Source organism: Rattus rattus, chromosome 11 (genome assembly GCF_011064425.1).
Source record: "Rattus rattus isolate New Zealand chromosome 11, Rrattus_CSIRO_v1, whole genome shotgun sequence".
In the NCBI taxonomy this organism is placed as follows: Eukaryota; Metazoa; Chordata; class Mammalia; order Rodentia; family Muridae; genus Rattus; species Rattus rattus.
Genome location: NC_046164.1, coordinates 73,973,644 through 73,993,146, shown reverse-complemented (window position 1 = coordinate 73,993,146; position 19,503 = coordinate 73,973,644). Strand labels below are relative to the sequence as shown.

Genomic DNA, 19,503 nt, shown 5'->3' with positions numbered 1-19,503 from the left:
AGAGGCTGGCCGAACAAGCTTTGGGTGCTCTGTGGGGAGGGAAGTGAGATGGGTGGGAAGGTGACTCTATGAGCAAGGCCTGACAAAGGCCGCCCAATCGTGTCAGCCTGCCACAGGTCATGACCGCGTGACACAGACAATTTCTTAAGAGATTATCATGTTAAATAGAGCAGAGAGGACCTTTCATGCTGACCTAGTTCCTGTATTCTAACTAATGCAGTGACCCATGGGCATTGGTACATAGAGACCTGCACTGCAACAGCAAAGCCCAATTTCGAAACGTCGCATCGCTTAGGGACTTGGGATACTTTATCCATGTTCACCTTCCAAATCTTCACAAACGTCCCAGCTCAATAAATATCTCTGGCCCTCTAAGGAAGAGCCAGAGAGATGCTGTGACAGAGTGTGGTGTACGACCTTCCTAGGCTTGACCACAGTGGCCATGCTCACTGTGGTCCTGGTTCTTGGCAGCAGACAGCAGGAATGAGTTCCCATGTTAAGCCCTGACTATAAAGAGATCTCTTAGACTAAAGGTGGGAGAAGAATTTAGGATCCCACCCCAGCTGCAAGATGCCCTCCCTCAGGGATGCCGTGGAGGAGATCATTTCTGTGACATTTCACACTGGTGCTGCTCAGAGTTTCAGACCCTACCCATCTAGCAGGACCCCTTCCTTGGGTGCAGTGACTTCCTAAGTCACCTCCTTAGGAGGAAAACAGGAGGCCGCCCAGCACTCTGTTCTACTCCCCCTAGGCCTTGAGGTTATGCCAAGTCCATCATCTCTCAGCACCTCTAAGGTGTCCAATAGTGAGGATTTCAGTGAGACCTATGAACTTTGTCCCCAAGCAAACTGCACACATAACATACATGTCTTGAGATGTCAAGGGCTGAGCAGGCTCTGAGCTGCCCGGTGTCAGGGCGAGGCAGCACTGTGCTCACCCTCTCTGAGGCTGACCAGTGTACTGACCACTGACCTGGGACTCTACAGCACTGTAGGATACTGACAGTGTCCCCGGTCTCTGCCCACTCGATGCCAGTAGCAGCCTCAGGTTGTGAGAACCAAATATATCTCCAGACATTGTCAAGTGTCCCTAAAGGGAAAGGTACTCTGGTTGAGAACCCCTTACACTCTTCAGGCTTCCTACATGGTGACAGATCAGTCTTCCCCGAGGGTCCCTGTCTCCAGCATATGGCAGACGTGTGTGGCAGTCGCCGTACCTTTTCTGTACAATGAGGTTAATATTGCGCAGAGCCACATACTGCAACTCTGGCTCTGCTGACAGCAGTGTGACCAGGGGAGGGGCCAGCTTCTTGAGCAGTGTGGCATAGTAGTCCAGGTCCTTAGACAGCATCTCCATGAACTTCATCAGCACCTTCACTGCGGACAGCACCACAGCAGAGTTGGCATGGGAAAGCCTAGGAGTGACCCGCTCGCAGATGCTGCGGTCAGCAGTCACAGTAGAGCAAAGAGAAGGAGACAAGGGAAAAAGGTCCTTTTTCACTTTTCACAACAGCATGTCTTTTGGCTTTTGTTTTGAGACAGATGTAACCTAGATGGGCCTTAAACTTGCTATGCAGCCCATGAGCTTCTCAAGCCAAGGTTGTTTCCTACCCCCCACCCCCTTTTCTTTTCCTTCCAGTACTAGCACTGAACCTAGGGCCTCATGTCTGAGACAAGTGTTCTGCCACTGACTTTAACACTCTGACCCTCTTGCCTTCATCTCCAAGCGCTGAGAAGACCCACCACACCACCAAGTGTGGTTCCTGCACTGTGGGCACAGCTCAGGGCTTCATGCATGCTCAGCTGTCACCCTACCTACTGAGCCACAGGAAGAAGGCCTTCTTGTCTGCTACCACTGAGTCACAGGTCCAAGACACCATGAGCCTCAGTTTCCTCATCTGAGAGTTGATGCAATCACATATCTACTTCACAGGCTTGTGGGCATGTGAGTGAACAGAGTGAGTGCAGAGGCTGGCACACGGCAGATACCTCCAACTGTCAGCTCTTTCCCTCCCCACTGCCAAAGCACTCACTCATGTTGGTCAAGACAGATCCAGCTGGGTGAACTACACAGTTTTCCTCCTCTCACTAATTCAGTCTCCTTGTCTGTGAGGTGGTCGAGGATGATAGGATACGTTTCACAGACTTGCTCTAAAGATTACCTAACACTGAAGGCACCTAGCAGAGTCAGGTACCTAGAAAAGTCAGTGGTTCTGAAGCTACAAAACTTGATTCAGCCTAGACAGATCCTTGTCAGTTCCTGGCCAGGGTTTGTCTGCTCACCTCTGGGCCTCACGGTCATCCTTGGGCATGTAGTTGGCCAGACAGTCCAGAATGAAGATCTGGCCCCACTCGGTGCACTCATTAAGGGCTGTCAGCAGCTTGTTGATAGACTGTGGGTTCAAGTCAAGCAGGTTGCTACTGGGGTGAGACTCAGCGATCTCTGACAGGGCAGCCACTGCATTTGCTACCACCTGGATGAGAGGACAGAAGGGTAGAGGCTGGAGGTACTGCTCACGTCAGGGAGCACAGGGGCTAATGACACTAGGAGATCAAGATGGCACATTCTGTAAGGACTATGCTGTGACCCTACTGGACATTCTGTAAGGACTGTGGTGTGACCTTATGGGACGTTCTGTAAGGACTGTGGTGTGACCCTATGGGACGTTCTATAAGGACTGTGGTGTGACCCTATGGGATGCTCTGTAAGGACTATAGTGTGATCCTATGGGACAGTCTGTAAGGACTATAGTGTGATCCTATGGGACAGTCTGTAAGGACTATAGTGTGATCCTATGGGATGCTGTAAGGACTATAGTGTGATCCTATGGGACAGTCTGTAAGGACTATAGTGTGACCCTATGGGACAGTCTGTAAGGACTATAGTGTGATCCTATGGGATGCTCTGTAAGGACTATAGTGTGACCCTATGGGATGCTCTGTAAGGACTATAGTGTGACCCTATGGGATGCTCTGTAAGGACTATAGTGTGACCCTATGGGATGCTCTGTAAGGACTATAGTGTGATCCTATGGGATGTTCTGTAAGGACTGTAGTGTGACCCTATGGGATGTTCTGTAAGGACTGTGGTGTGATCCTATGGGATGCTCTGTAAGGACTATGGTGTGACTCTATAGGATGTTCTGTAAGGACTGTGGTGTGACCCTATGGGATGTTCTGTAAGGACTATAGTGTGACCCTTTGGGATGCTCTGTAAGGACTATAGTATGACCCTATGGGATGCTCTGTAAGGACTATAGTATGACCCTATGGGATGCTCTGTAAGGACTGTGGTGTGATCCTATGGGATGCTCTGTAAGGACTGTGGTGTGACCCTATGGGACGTTCTGTAAGGACTGTGGTGTGACCCTATGGGATGCTCTGTAAGGACTATAGTGTGACCCTATGGGATGCTCTGTAAGGACTGTGGTGTGATCCTATGGGACAGTCTGTAAGGACTATAGTGTGATCCTATGGGACACTCTATAAAGACTATGGTGTGACCCTATGGGACAGTCTGTAAGGAATATGGTATGACCCTATAGGATGCTCTGTAAGGACTATGCTGTGACCCTATGGGACAGTCTGTAAGGACTATGGTGTGACCCTATGGGATGTTCTGTAAGGAATATGGTGTGATCCTATTGGTAGGTTCTAGAGCCTCAAGAAAGTCTGGCCTACAGCAAGCACTCACCCCACTGATCCTCTGTAAAGCAAAACTACAATCAGTACACCTGCCATTGGAAAGAGAGAAGCCCAGCTCCAGGGACCTCGCACTGAAACAAGCCCGCCGCCCTCTAGTGGCCAGAGTGCTCATTGCAGTGGCTGTCAGCTGTGCTGCTCAGAGACAGAAGTCCTGCAGATCTATCTCTTCAAGGCTGCTGCTAGTGGATGGGTGCAGGCTATGGAGGGTTCACCAAATGTTTTGGCCAGGACAGCTCCTTTCCTGGACAGTCTACAATGTTTACAACTTTTCTCTATGACACAGTGTTCTAGTTAGCAGCCTTTAGTTGATAAGCAGTCGGTGTTTCTGTTGGATACAAAGTGGGAGCAGTGCCCAGTGTTTTAAATATTCCATTGATTTCTTACAGAGTTTTCAATTTTTAGAAAAGATCTTGTTCTGTATAGACGGCTGGCCTTTAACTCTCAATCCTCCTGACTCAGCCTTTTGACTGCTGGGATTACAGGTCCCGACAAACTTCACTGCAAACTCCTGCCATCAGAGTGAGTGAGGGGACGGGGTTCCCAGCTAATGCTTCCTGGTGTCCTGTTCTGTTCACTGTAGTACTGTAGGGTGACGCCATTTCAACCCTACAAGGAAGAGGACTACATGCCTGGAAATGACAGGAAGTCTTGGTTAGGAGTTACTGACATGACAGCAACTGGAAAGGGACAGACAATAGCACTGACTGTAGTCACTGCTTGCCGGAGCAGGCCAGCTGAGGTCAGGTATGTGACCTCCTGAAAATCTAACAATGAGACAAACAGGGCTCTGAAAGATTAGGCAGCTTTCCTAAATATAGCTAGTTTGAGAGGCCACTGGAAAACCAGGCCTCGTTCCCTGCCAACCACCGCAAGGAGGGAGCACATTAGATATTCAGCGAGGGCCTAACTCCTAAGGTGGAAAGTCAGGCTGTCTTCTCAAGCAATCCAGGTCTGTGGAGGCATCACGATGACTGTTAGCAACTTACCATGGGGTTAGAGTCAGAGATGAGGTCTTTGAGTGTGTCCAGGAAACCCTGGTCCTCTACCAGCTGGGCGTTGATGTCGTGGAGCTTGGCTACACACACAGCTGCTGTCTTGCGCACATATGGGTCTTCATCCTTCAGGCATTTCCGGAGTGGTTCACACAAGTACTCTGTGATCTTGTCAACGCGGATGCAGCCCATAGTCCTCACAGCCAGGGCCCGGATAAGGGGGTTGGGGTCCTCACAGTCCTGAGGAGAACCAGTCATTGGCCAGGGGCAGGGCAGGATGAGTCATCTGTGGCTTCCTATTCTTCCTGGCCTCCAGCTCTGAGCAACATCAGGCAGCTGCTATGGGATCTCCACTGCCCATAGCCAACAATACTCAAAGCAAATGCCACAGAATGGATGCCGAGCATTTGCCACATATGGGCTCTATACCCTTTCTCTGCTGCATCCTGAGGCCATTTCCCAACCAAGGAAGGCTTTGGAGGTGGTTATGGGCTCACCCAGTCAGAGCAGACTGGCAATCCAGACCTCCATGTTCCTAGCACCATAGTCTTTTCTTTTTGAGACAGGGTCTTGGGATACTGCTCAGATTGGCCTGGAACTCGCTATGTAGCCTAGCTACAACCTATTGTCATAGCAATTCTCCTTCCTTAGCCTCCCGAGTGCTGGAATTACAGGCACACACAGCCACAGAAACCCCTAATTTTCCTGTATGTGAGCATAGTGGGCTAGGAGCCAACGTCCAAGTTCATGCTTTGCTCCTCATCTGGGAACAGAAACACAGAAAGGAGTCATATAGAAAGGGAACGGAGCTGCTCTCGGGTGCTTCCTGAAGTCTGTGCTGGCAGCAGACACAGGAGTGACTGCCCGGCCCAGGAGAATGAGAGGCCAGTGGGCCTGCTGCCACCTCACGGGGACTGAATGAGGCGGTCTTTCAGTCTGTGGTTCTGCAGAGAGAGGGAGCCCTCTGCTGGAGGGAGAGGGCCTCAGCCTGAATAGGCAGAAGGAAGCCTGTGAGTCTGCAACTGAGCCCGGGTGCTAAGCACTACGGACATGAGAGAGTGAGCAGTCTTCACCCCGCTCCCACTTCCACCAGGTTTCTGCTCACCTTCACGAAGGTGTTGACAGCCATGATGGCCATGTCAGGCTGACTCTTGGCATAGTTCATCAAGTACAGGTACACCAGCTTCTTTAGCTCCAGGTTGTCTGTCTGCATGCAGTTCACCACATCAGGGAAGAGAGCACTGCAAGATCAAGGGAGCATCAGAAGAGGCTGAAGACCGAGAACAGTGGGCTTTTCAGACATCTAACTGCAGGGGAGGAAAGGGATGACAGGGAGAAGCAGGGGAAAGTTTCTTCATCTGTAAAGAAGGGGCAACAGAGGCTGACTTTGGCTAGGGTTGGGACTTAATGGTAGAGCACTTGCCTAGCACACACAAGGTCCAGGGTTCAATTCCCGTACTGCTCCCCACCTCCGGAAACCCACTTTTCCAGGCCTTTGTGATACTTAAAAGAGCATTCCTGGTGGGCTGGGGAGATGGCTCAGTGGTTAAGAGCACTGGCTGCTCTTCCAGAGGTCCTGAGTTCAATTCCCAGCAACCACATGGTGGCTCACAACCATCTGTAATGGGATCTGATGCCCTCTTCTGGTGTGTCTGAAGACAGCTACAGTGTACTTATCTATAATAAATAAATAAATCTTTAAAAAAAAAAAAAAAAGAAAGAAAGAAAGCATTCCTGAAGCTTCTGGTCTTTGCTGAATTGTCATTCTTTGTCCATTCCTTACACTCCATTGGTCCCATATAGAGCATCTCAGGGAAGCAGGGCTGAGGGAACAGTGTGGCACCACAAGCAAGGTATATGACACATGCTGTGTGCCAGACTTGGTGCTAAGGAGTGGACATACGTCATCTCCTTTAACAGCCCCAGGAGGCCAGCGGTGTGTTCCCATGTCAAATAATTCTGAATTAAGAAATGTCCAACAGTGGTGGTGGTGCATGCCTTTAAAGAATCTTATTAATCTAACATTGACCAGGCAGAGTGGCACATTTAATCCCAGCAGAGGCAGGTGGATCTTTGAGTTTGAGGCTAGCCTGGTCTACAGAGTTCCAGGCCAGCCAGGGCTACACAAAGAAGCTCTGTCTTCAACTCACACGACCACCTCCCAAAATGTCAGACAACATGAAGAGTCAGATCTATGACCGTTGCTGTACTTGGTAGGACTCTTCCCAACAGGTCCCATAATGGTCCCAGAGTACAGGCCTTGAGATGTGAAACGCACAGACGGGTTTTCTGGAATTTGAGCCATCATCTGTCTTTATTACCAAGAACAAGGAAACAGAACATGAAGGGGGTGCCACACAGGCCAGGTTCCCTCAGAGCTGCAGAGGACAAAGTAACCTGGGAAGATGACACACCAGAAGAACAGAGCCACTGTGGAGAGAGGAAGAGGAAGTGAAGAGCCTGAATGGCTCTCCAGGCGTCATGAGCAGAGCAAGCTCTTTTAAGGAGGAAGAACAAAGCTATTTTCTGTTAGAAAGTGACAGTACTGTTCTAACTGAAGAAAACCTTTTCCTTCTAGAAAGTATGAGACTTAGAGATGCCCCATCTTTCAACATATTTTAAAATTACAGTTTATTGAGTGTGGGTGTGCGTGTGTGCACGCACTAGGGCACGTGGGCAACAGCACACATGTGGAGATCAGAGAACAAGTAGTAGTGGACAGCCTTGTGGGTCCTGGGAATTGAACTCAGGTCACCAGGCTTGGTGGTAGACACCTTCACCCCCTGAGGCACCTCATATCCCAGACACCAATCCTTTTACACTCTGTTCTAACAAGGTCTGTGCTAGGGACTCTCCTAGACTGGCTGTAGGAAGGCCTTCCTAAGGTCAGCAATGGCGTGGGCAATCTGTGTGGAAGCCTGGGAGAGTGGGACATTCTGTAAGGTCCAGCTAGGGAGTATCAGAACCTCTGTGGTATGTGCAAGGGACCATGACACACACAGACGACAAAGTCTGGGTTCTGAAAGGCCCAGGTTTTATTTCTCTTTCTGCGTTAGCCGTGTGACTATTTCAGAGTAATTTTCCTCATTGCCTCATTTATTTTGGCAGAAGAAACATCATTGCACACAATGGGCCGTGTAGAGAACCTGAGAAAATGCATCTGAAGGTTTTCTGTAGATGGGCCAATGAAAATACAGAGCAGTCGTGAAATGAACTGTATCACTTCTCAGTTTGACAGGCAGTTTGACACAACTACATAGGACATGAAGACTGACTAGACCAGGTGCTGAGTGTCGGAACAGAGAACGACAACAACAAAACATACTTCCTGTTCTCAGGAAAAACAAACAACCCAGAATGCCCAGCTGTACTGTGCCCATTTTCCTCTGGAGCCTTGGATTCTGCTGCACCCTCTGGAATGCCAGCTGCCCTCTCAACCCAGTCTGCTCCACTCACTTGTCTGAGCCATTAGCACTTCAGCCTGTCACTCGTGTGCAAACAGAATCCTGTGTCTGTAAATGAGGTTTGTCCAAAGGAGCCAAAGAGCTGACCTGCACCCAAGCTATGAGCCTCAATATTGGTCAGCACCTGGCTGTCACCTGCCTGCTCCTGCATACCTGACATCTTTGCCCACGGTCATTGATGCGATCACTTTCTTTACTGCCTCCTTCTTCTTCTCCTTCTTGTCACTGTTAAGCTCTGCCTTCAACTCGAAGATCTCCCCTGAGGAAAGGAGACAGTTGTGAGCAGTTTACCCCATGCTGTAAGATGACTTTCACACCAATTCCCCAGAGAACTAGGTGGAGGTAGAGAGCAGCTTCAGGCCCTTGGCTTCAGGTAGGACAAGAGACAGGAGTGATGAGGAGAAATATTAAGGTGATAGGAGCCTGGAGGCCATGTTGGACTGAAGAAACGGGAACCAAGGTATTGAAGGGCTGCTCAGCTAGACTGCTAAAAATGCACAGCAAGCTCTCCTCAGCCTTCTCATTGCCCCGATTCCCTAAAGGCTGAATGGAGTTGGGGCGCTGGGGTGGGGGTGAGGTGGGGGAGTTGGTTGATCTCACACACAGGCTTTTCCTGTTTTCCCAGAACCCTGAGCTCAAACAGCTTGCTCAGGGTTTCACTTCCTCAGCCTGGAGACAGGAATTCAGCCATTCTACCAGGGCTGCAGCATGTAACAAGTTTTGTTCTTAAGAATTTGATGACGTGGAAAAAGGAAATGCAGATGTGTGGTTGGGCCCCATGTCCATGCCATGGACACGGTCAGGACCTGCTAACATGTTAGGTGGCAGACAATTCCTGAGCCTTTCTCTAAGCCCAGCACCACACTAATTTTCTCGGTATTCTCATTTCATATTCGAAACAGCCTGCCTTCCCCCATTTTACAGATGAGCAATGGAGGCTATCCTAGCAGATGAGATGGGCTAAGTTGGAACAGGTTTATCCCATGCAGACCCTATGTTGTAAACAAATCCCTTTGCTTGCCTGGCCCCATACGGACACCTGATTGCCTCTCCGACCCTGTTTTCTTGCATGCTCTCTCCAGACTGGGCAGTGAGTTCTCTCACTCTCAGCTGTAAAGAGCCCATCTCAGCCTGGCCCTCCAGTTTTGCATCAAGGACAGCTGCTGGCATTAACCAGACTGAAGAACCCTACCTTGTGTTAGGTTCTTTTTCGAGTCCCTGGGGGTGGGGTGAGGTGGGGCTGTTTATGTGGGGAAGGGGATGAGAAAGCTCTAAGTAGATTCCTAATGAGAAAAAAGAAAATGAAGGGGTTTGTTTTTCCAAATCATGATCACAAAAGGAAATTAAACACAGCTGACTAGAGTGGCAAGCCTAAGCAGGGTCTCACTAAGGACACTGCTCCACAGGCCAGGAAAATCTGCAGATCCTGTGCTTCAGATTTATGAAGGAGCACGGCTTCCTCCGGCAGGAGGTACCTTGATTCAGCAACAGTGGCAGCCTTGCCCCTGAACTCCTCCACAGAGACGTCACTGCTTTACTCAGTGTGTGTTGATGGCTGGAGGTCAGTCAAATCTGCCCTAAGAGGCAGACTGCTTCTGAGATACTGCCCTTCTCCAACAGGCCCCACAAGCATCACATAGAGGGCAACCAACTCTCTCTTCCCGAAAGACCACGCCCCAGACTGGTGCCGTTGTTTCCACAGAATTGTGATCCTGGTATCCCTAACTCTCTTCAGTCTTTTATTACAATCTTCTTCTAGATGGTCCCTCACTTTAAAAAATGATCCAGAAGCTTGGCGGTAGTGGTGCATGACTTTAATCCTGGCACTTGGGAGGCAGAGGCAGGCAGATCTCTGTGAGTTCAAGGCCAGTCTGGTATAGAGCGAGTTACAGGACAGCCAGGGTTAGACAGAGAATCTCTGCCTTGAAAAAGAAAAACAAAGCCTGATCCAGGATGTCAGACTTAGGTTTGAATCTAGGAATGTCTACTTATTTCTCTGTCTCTCAGCCTCTCTCTCTGTCAGGCATGCAGACAGTGCTTCCCATAAACAGGCTAAGCTTGAACTTGATGTGTATCCAAGCATGGCCTCTAACCTCCGAGCTTTCTGCCTTTGCCTCCCAAACCGCAGACCCAGCACACGTGGCACAGCTGTCTTACCAAATTAAGCAACAGTGGGACCAGGAAATAAAATACCTGCTGATGGGCAGACTCTGGGACCCAACTCAGTGATTCAACAGGTTGAGTAAGGGTTGGACAGACAGACAGCTGAGTGGTCAAAAGCATTAAAGCATTTTCAGCACTGGTCTTGGACTCCCAGTACCCACGTGGTGGCTCACAACTCTGTGACTCTTGTTGGGAGGATCCAACACCCTCTTCAGCTTCCATAGGCATCCGGCAAAGACAGACAGGCAAAACATCCATACAAACATACAAAAATCTATGTGTACACACACACACACTCACACACACACACACACACTCACACACACACTCTCTGTCTCTCACACACACACACACACACACTCTCTCTCTCTCTCTCACACACACACACACACACACACTCTCTCTCTGTCTCACACACACACTCTCTCTCTGTCTCACACACACACACACACACACTCTCTGTCTCTCTAGTCTCACACACACACACACACACACTCTGTCTCACACACACACACACACACACACACACACACACACGCACACACACACACTTTTTAAAAAAGAAAACTAAGGGGATGGAAAGATGGCTCAGTGGTTAAGAGCACTGACTGCTCTTCCAGAGGTCCTGAGTTCAATTCCCAGCAACCACATGGAGGCTCACAACCATCTGTAATGAGATCTGATGCCTTCCTCTGGTGTGTCTGAAGACAGCGATGGTGTACTCATATATAATAAATAAATAAATCTTAAAAAAGAAAAAAGAAAACTGAGATTCTCCCCCCCCTTGTCCGCAGGCACTAGAAAGGACAGGTAAGGAAGAGCAGGACAGAGAGGTTAAGGCACACTTGCCAGCCACAACAATTTCCACTATTTCATTAAAAGCAGAAAAGGAATAAACTAACCAAAGACATTAGCCCAGCTTAGTAAACCGCAGTGTAGTAACTTAACTGGCTTAATCCTGGGTCATGAGAACTGCTGGGAAATGCTTATGAGGATGTCCAATGACTAATAGGATAGAAACAGCTGCTACAACATGAAGAATAATGCCCAGAGATAAGACCCAGCCTCCCCCACAGCACGGCTGTTGACAGGGCGTGTACTTTCCACAGGGAGGGGGAATATATTTAACTGTTTTTAAGCCATAGGGAGGAAGACAAAGGCTTCCTCGCATGCCTGGTGTTAATGTTCTTGCCTGGGTTCTAAAAGGAACACTTAGGTCCTTACATTATCAATTCCCATAGTGTCCCCAGACCCCCTCCCACCCTCCCTGTGCTCCCCAACATCTGGGGCATGTAGCATAGGCCTGTGGTGAAACATACAGTACCTTTCTTGGTTGTTGTGAAGTATTTTGAGTCAGTCATTTCGGTCCTTTATCTGTGGCCAGACTCTGCAAGACAGAGAAGAGGGTGGATCACTGCTCTCTTCCATTTCAGTCAGGGCGTGTGCAGGGAGGATGAGAAGGGTCCAGAACACAGGTAGGGGAGATAGCTGCTTATCTTTTCCCCCAGGCGAATGAACTGTTGGGTCATGGTTGGTCTTATTTTGGGGGGTAATTGGAGGAGTCTATCAATGTTTTGAATGTCCGTATTTTTTGACACAAGTTTCCTTCTAGGAATCTGCCACAGAACAGGAGCCTAAGGTCATCTGGCTTTTTCAGTATCATTATCTGTGACTATACTACTAGAAAAACTTCATGGCTATCAGTAAGCAGACAGTTACAGATAACTACAGCCTAAAGCATAGATTAGAAATACTAATCCCATGCCAGTCAGTCATAGCCCCTCCCCTGTAGAGTTCACTGTGTTTAGAAAGCTCTAAATATCCATTTCAGCTGTGGGCTCAGCTCACCAGAGCTCAGGGGCCATCCTCACCTCGGGTGTGCACGTGACCTTGAGAAATGCAAAGTTTAAGAAGTGAGGGAGGCTGCAGAGATGGCTCAGGGGTTAAGAGCACTGGCTGCTCTTGCAGGGTACCCCACACTTGTTTGCCAGCACCCACATGGCAGCTCACAATCACCTCCAGTTCCAGGGGATCCAAACATTCTTCTGGCCTCCACGGACACTGCATACACATGGTGCACATACATGTACTCACTCAGGCACACACATCCCATAAAAAAAATACACAACTATTTAAAATTTGTATGTATGTGTATCAGTGTTGTACCTGCATGTGTGTCTGTGTACTACAGAAGTCCCTGGTGCCTGTGGTGGCAAGAGGACATCAGGTCCCTTGGAACCATCAGATGGTTGTGAGTCACCATGTGGGTGCAGAGAATCAAGCTTGGGTCCTCCAAAAGAACACCTGTACACTTATCTACTGAGCTATTTCTCCGCCCCCTAAACAAATCTCAAGAAACAAGGGGAGAAGGGTTCTTCTTTCCACAACTTTCTTCAAGTTTCTAAACATCTACTATTATTGCTAGAAGGCCGGACTTTGGCACACTGTGACTACAGTGTTTCTCACAGCTGTCTGGTCAGGTTTTTTGTTTTGTTTTTGTTTTTTTAAATAGTACCCATCCCAGAAATTGGAGTGCAAAGCACTGTAGAAGTCGGGTCAGAGAAAGCACTGAAGCTCCCACATTCATGCAGCAAGCATTTACTGAGCCTCTACTTTGTACTCAACAGTTCCTCTTGATCAGCAGATGAGAGTAAGGGGAAGTGAGAGGGACACAGGCAAGATGGCTCCACAGGGAAAAGCACTGGCCATGCAAATGTGGTCAGAGCCCTGTCTTCCCTTTCATATGGGGAAGAATTCCTTCAAGAGAGCATCTGCCTAGAGCTCAAGTAGAACTATGTTGCCACCCAGCCACCTATAAGCTGTGACCTTGAGCAAGTTACACAGTCTCCTTTCTATAACATGCAGTTAAAAACTGGGGAAATGGTTCCTTCGATAAAGTGAGGATGTGAGTTCAAATCCCTAGTTCCCATGTAAAAGCAGGGATGCATGACTGTAAGTGGAAGTGGGTGGATCCCAAGAACTCATTAGTCAGTCAGTCTAACTCAATCGGGGAGCTCCTGGCTCAGTGAGAGAACCCCTCAAAACTCTATCTCCAAAGATATTTACAGTTCATAACTACCAAAATTAGTTATGAAGTAGCAACAAAAATAATTTCATGGTTGGGAGTCAACACAACAGGAGGAACTGTATTAAAGGGCTGCAGCATTAGGAAGACTGAGAGTCACTGCCATAAAATAAAAAAGAGAGGCTTCACTAACAAAGTGTAAAGAAAAAAGATACAATTTGCACTGGAGCTGTGGGAAACAGCAGAAGAGATGCTGAAGCTAATGATGTAAGCCTTACATGGGCTTCAGAAAAGATCCAAGCGCTACAGTGTAGCTCTGCTTAGTCCCCACAGCATAAGCCAGGGCTGGAAACAAGGGGAGGGGCATACAGGCTCGCCTCACAGCTGGCATGGCCCACCTTCAGGGTTGTACATAAAACCGGCGTTTAATTGATAGTTCTTCAAAGAAACATAAAAGGGCCACTCGAGATCCCAGGGACACATGTTTACTGACAGCTCAGTTCTGCAATGCCCTGCACTCATTATCAATGGTGATTTACTTATGTGTTCTTTTGCAAGCACACACAGCTACTTTTTTTAGAACAGTGAGGTAAAGAAGACCATGGGTTCCCTGCTGTATCATAAAGACTACATGGTTTAAGAAGTCAGAATTGAGAGCAAAGGGTCCAAAGGGTCCAAAACAAGAGAGCCTGTGTTCCTTGTTGAGTCTAAGAGAATGATTAAGGCTACGGCCTGGGGAGCCACAGAATGTAATATCTAAGCCCCTCCGGCATTAAGTCTAGAAGGAAATAGCTAGGCAAGGAGTGCACACCCGTAGCCCTAGCACTTGGGAGGTCAAGAAAGGATGAGAACATAGTATATAGTAAAATCATTTTGTTGCTACTAAAAGCAACAAATAAACAACCTATTAAAAATAAAATAGGGGGAAAACATCAAAAAAAAAAAAAAAAAAAAAAACCTACCTCAGATATCCAACTTTACGCTACTGGGATTTTTCTTCTGCAGTGGAGGCCATCAGGGACTTTCCCTCCACTGAAGGCAAAGCATGACATCTAGGAGCCCTAATTCCCAGGACAAAATCTGCCAGGGACAGAGCTGATGCTGTACGTAGCAGGAGAACAAAAGGACCGGAAGGCTTCTCCTTTTGTAGGTAGTTAAGTAGGCAGGCAGGCAGGCAGATGGATGATAGATAAATAGAAAAAAAAGAAAATGGCATACTCTATACTCCAGCTCCTTAGAAGGCTGAGGCAAGAACTACTTGAGCACAAAAGTTCAGGGTCAGCCTGTCAAACCAGCATAGGTCTGCAGCCGAGCTTTTGACACATCTTCTTTCACAGTATTAACAACTACCCACAGATCTGAGCTGACCCTGATATGCTAATTTCTGCAGTATCTATTTTGCAGAATTCTCTGCAGAATGCCCAGTGGGACAGACGATACAGAAATTGTGTTCCAAAGAAGTTGATCATGTCCAGAAATTAGAGAAGGAAAGGGATACAGGAAAAGGCGAAAATGATTTGGAAAGTTACTTAAATGCCCAGGCTAAAAATAAAGACACCTTCACTCCACTGTGAAAGCCAGCACCCACGGCTCAAAGATCTGCTGTAGGGTGCTCTCCCTTGTGTCTGCTCTTTTTTTTTTTTTTTTGGTTCTTTTTTTTCAGAGCTGGGGGCCGAACCCAGGGCCTTGCGCTTCCTAGGTAAGCGCTCTACCACTGAGCTAAATCCCCAGCCCCTAGTGTCTGCTCTTTAATGAGCTTCCCCACACCAGTGCCAGGTCAGTGCAGGAGAGATCTTGCATTCTCTCTGCAGGAATGGAAAAAAGCAGTTCAGCCCTGAAAGCACTTTCACTTGCAGAGGCTTGGGCAGGCAGCTGTGGCCTGTAGCACATTCCTCTCCCACGAGGCCAAAGGTGCTATGATGTCCTCTGATGCATCTGATTAAGTACACGAACCACATTTAAAAGTTTAAGTAGCCAATTTAGGCAAGAAAAAATATAAAGGTCTGGACTCTGTCTTTGTGAGTGTCAGGGAACATTTTCAAAAGAAGTAGTTAAATTGGGTGTGGTAGTTCACACCTATAATACTAGTTCAGGAAATAGAGGTAAGAGGATTGCCCCGAGTTTGAGGCTAGCCTGGACTACACAGCAGGACTTTTTGTTAATCCAGTAAACAAACAAGGCAGTAATTTGGTAGTAGAAAGCACTCTGGTAGAAAAAGGCAGCACTTGGGGCTGAGATCCCCTCAATTTTAGCATTTAGAAGCTAAGAAATACCTTGAGGTGAGGGCACTCCTGGAATAACTAACTGATTTGCCCTTCAGGAGCCACTGCCATTGTCCTACCTCGAGCATGCTGACCCAGACTCTTGATGCCATATGGGTAATACAGCAAATCCTATAACTTCACTTAAAAAAATATTATGTATTTATTATTGTTAGGGGATATCGGTGTGTTCCAGGAACAGAGCTCAGGTCTTCTGGCTTGGGCAACTGTCTTCCCTGTGGAGCCATCTCCGTGGTACTCACCTCCCCTTTTAAACACAAAAGCTGAAGAGCAGCAGTTTCCCTTAAGCTCTGCAAGATACCTGCGCAGCCTTGCTGAGAGCCACTGACCACCGCTACAGAGATGGAGACCAAGAGCTGGAACCAAGGGAAGAAGACGCCTCTCAGAATCCCACCCCATGAAAGTACTTCTAGCAAGGCCAGCAAGATGGCTCAGTGGTTAAAGGCAATCTCAGCTGGATCATCAGAACCCATGTAAAGGTAGATGGAAAGAACACGCACACACGCACACACGCACACACACACACACACACACACACACACACACACACACACACACACACCATGGCACATGTGTGCGCACACAAACAAATAAATGAAGTTAATTTATTTATTTTATGTATGTAAATACACTGTAGCTGTCTTCACACACACCAGAAGAGGGCATTGGATCCCCAGTACAGATGGCTGTGAGCCACCATGTGGGTGCTGGGAATTGAACTCAGGACCTCTGAAAAAACAGTCAGTGCTCTTAACCACCAAGCCATCTTTCCAGCACCCTAAATTAAAATTTTAAAACAAGAAATATAAACTGTTTTAAATTAATAAAATGAATTTAAATCTATAAGGAAAATTTTAAATGAACTTTTCTCTAAAGACTCAAAATTGTTGGGGTTTATCAAGCTTGGCAGCAGTCTTTACCTCCTGAGCCATTACACTGGCCTGTTTTGTTTCCACATTTTAAGTTGTTGGTTTTTTTTTTTTTTGTTTTTTTTCCCAGAGCTGGGGACCGAACCCAGGGCTTTGCGTTTGCTAGGCAAGCGCTCTACCGCTGAGCTAAATCCCCAACCCTTGTTTCCACATGTATGGAGCTGCTGATTTATGTAGCTCACATACTTCTTCTAACAGGAGACAGCATGAGACTGAAGTCAGTGATGCGCTCACATGCAGATGCGAGCCGAGGGGTAAGAGAAGTGCCTCAGCAGAACAGCAGGAACTAACACTCAGGGACCCTGGGTGTGATCCTCAGCAGCAAACCAACCAACCAACCAACCAACCAAACAGAATAAACGTAAGCACCGTGAGCATCGTGGGATGTCCTGTAGATAAGGCTGCAGAGTAGGAAAGTGCCTCTGTTATGGTGGGACCAGTCAGTCGGAGGACACTGGCTACAGTGGGGCTGGAAGCTCCCTGTATGTGATGGAGATTATCTGTGTCCTGATGTATGTATCCTGGCACACTGCAGCTAAGGGCTGAGCACGCCACTTGCTATAACATTAAAAACCGTTTCTTAGTTGGATGTGGTGGTACACACCTTTAATCCTGGCATTCGGGAGGCAAGGGCAGGAGGATCTCTTTAAGTTTGAGGCCAGACTGGCAGCCTGGTCTACAAAGCAAATTCCAGGTCAGGGTTACAAAGACCCTATCATAAACAAAAAACAAACCAGATAGATAGATAGATAGATAGATAGATAGATAGATAGATAGATAGATAGAGATGGATGGATGGATGGATGGATGGATGGATGGATGGATGGATGGATGGATGGATGGAAGGGAGGGAGGGAGGGAAGGAAGGAACGGGAAGGAAACTATTTGGGGTCAGTTAGATGGATCATCAGATAAATATACTTGTCACCAAATCTGACAACCTTAGTTGCATCCTGAACCACAAAAAGGGAAAGAAGCGATCTGTGCAGGTTGACCTTGGACATCTATTAATGCACTATATTAAAGAAAAAGTAAGAAAAAGCCAGGTGGTGGTATCCCACACCTTTCCCAGTCAGCCTGGTCTACAAAGGGAGTTTCGGACAGCCACGGCTACACAGAGAAACCCTGTCTGGAAAAAACAAAACAAAACAACAACAAAACCAGTAAGAATCAATGTTGGAAAGAAAGAGGTAGACCAGATTAAAATCCAGGGGGAGAAAAGCCTTTCCATATGGCATAAAAGCTAGCCTTAAAGGTCAGTTATAAACAGTCAGTTGTCCTGCGTGACCAAAACATAATAATAATAAAAGAGGCAAATTTTAATCTCACAAAAATTGTCATTACATTGATGACAAAGGCAAAATACAGAACTGAAGCAGGAACAGTGGCACATGGGGCACCCAGTCCTTGGGAAACAAGATGGACAGTGAGTCTGAGGCCAGCCTAGGGCTGCATAACAAGACCTTGTCACAAAACAAACAAAACCCACCGATACAGAGAGAAGAATGGAGAGTCAGGTATGTAGACAGTTTACCAAATGTAAGAATTATTTGTAAGAATTATTATATTCCTAGTCCTAATAGAAGAGACACAGAAACTGAAATTACAGTCAAATGCTATTGATCAGCTACTGGACTGATAAAGACCCAAAAGACTGATAAGACTCCATAAATGTAGGAAATAAGGACCCTCCTGTGGTGTCAACAAGAGTCTTTTACAACTCCTAGGCTGGCAGTAGCTTTCAAAACTATAAATTCTACCTGCCTCTCCTTCTGAGTGCTGGGATTAAAAGAACGTTCCACTGTCTCCAGCTAAACATGATTTTTAAAAAGTCTTATGTGTATGCCTCCATGCATGTATGTATGTGCACCCTGTGTATGCCTGGTGTCTGCAGGAGACAGGGAAAGGCATGGGATCCCCTGGAGCTGGAGTTACAGGTAGCTGGGACCACATTGTGGGACCTGAGTCCTCTAGAAGATCAGCCATTGCTCTTAACCACCGAGACATCTGTCCAGCCCAACATGCTTTTGTCATAACTGTCCAAGACAGTCACTGAAACGCAGAATGTAAAGTATACAGTGTGCTAGTGTCGCTATTTTGAACCAATAGTGATGAAATGCAAGTGTCTTTCAAGTTTGCAAGTGCATCCATTGTCCTTAAAAGGACAGAATAGTTATCAGTGGTTCCTTCCAGAAAGGAGGCTGGGTGACTAAGGAATGGGGTGAGATGGACTCTCTCGCCCTTTGCTCTAACTTGGAAACTCTGTGCTGTGTGCACACATCACCTGCTCTAACATAAAGCAGCTTAGATGGTTGGAACATTTCTCCCTAACACTGGCTCATCAACATGTCAGTCTGCAGCCTCAGCTTTAACTCTCCTGCCCCACACAGCTTCCTACCTCTGTAACCAGAGGGACACAGGCCTCCTGGTTAGACTCACACATAACTCCAAACCCTCAAGAGCCTTCCTCATGCCTCTAATTTAAGATCTGTTCTGTTTAATGTTGTCAACCCAGTGACTGGCACTGTGCCTGGCACATTCCAGGAGCTCACCAAATGTTGGCCGGCTCAATGAATGAAAAGGCAGGTTCCCAAGGAAGCTACAAAACCAAGGACTCACAACAAACCGAACTCTGTGACAAGCACCAGACAGATCAGGAACAGAAGGCTTTGTAGTTAACCCTCAACAGATACAGCAAGGCTGAATAATGCCAAGATGGCTGCCAGAAGTCTGGCTTCACTGTGAACAGGTGTGTACTGTGAACCACTCTCCTGACTCTGGCCTCACATTCTCCAATTGTCAAAGGAAGTTCGGACCCCCTCCCCCAACATGTACAACTGGTGAAGGTGGAACTTGAACGACAGAAGGAAGGCTGGGGACCAGATCCTGACACATCCAACTAAGCCCTGGGTTTCCCTCCTCACCGGGGCCCAGGCAGCCCACA

General features: G+C 47.6%; 1 protein-coding gene across 1 annotated transcript in view; it reads right to left on the bottom strand.

Moving 5' to 3' along the window:
- Ap1b1 (adaptor related protein complex 1 subunit beta 1) overlaps nt 1-19,503 on the bottom strand; it is a 51,993-nt gene that overhangs the window by 21,003 nt on the left and 11,487 nt on the right. The window contains exons 2-8 of the mRNA XM_032916063.1: nt 17,623-17,688; nt 11,648-11,710; nt 8,314-8,419; nt 5,802-5,937; nt 4,691-4,936; nt 2,283-2,473; nt 1,217-1,438 (exon numbers count right to left, since the gene is read on the bottom strand). Coding sequence (XP_032771954.1) covers nt 1,217-1,438; nt 2,283-2,473; nt 4,691-4,936; nt 5,802-5,937; nt 8,314-8,419; nt 11,648-11,684 — 938 coding nt within the window. The 5' untranslated portion in view covers nt 11,685-11,710; nt 17,623-17,688. The remainder of the gene's footprint in view (nt 1-1,216; nt 1,439-2,282; nt 2,474-4,690; nt 4,937-5,801; nt 5,938-8,313; nt 8,420-11,647; nt 11,711-17,622; nt 17,689-19,503) is intronic.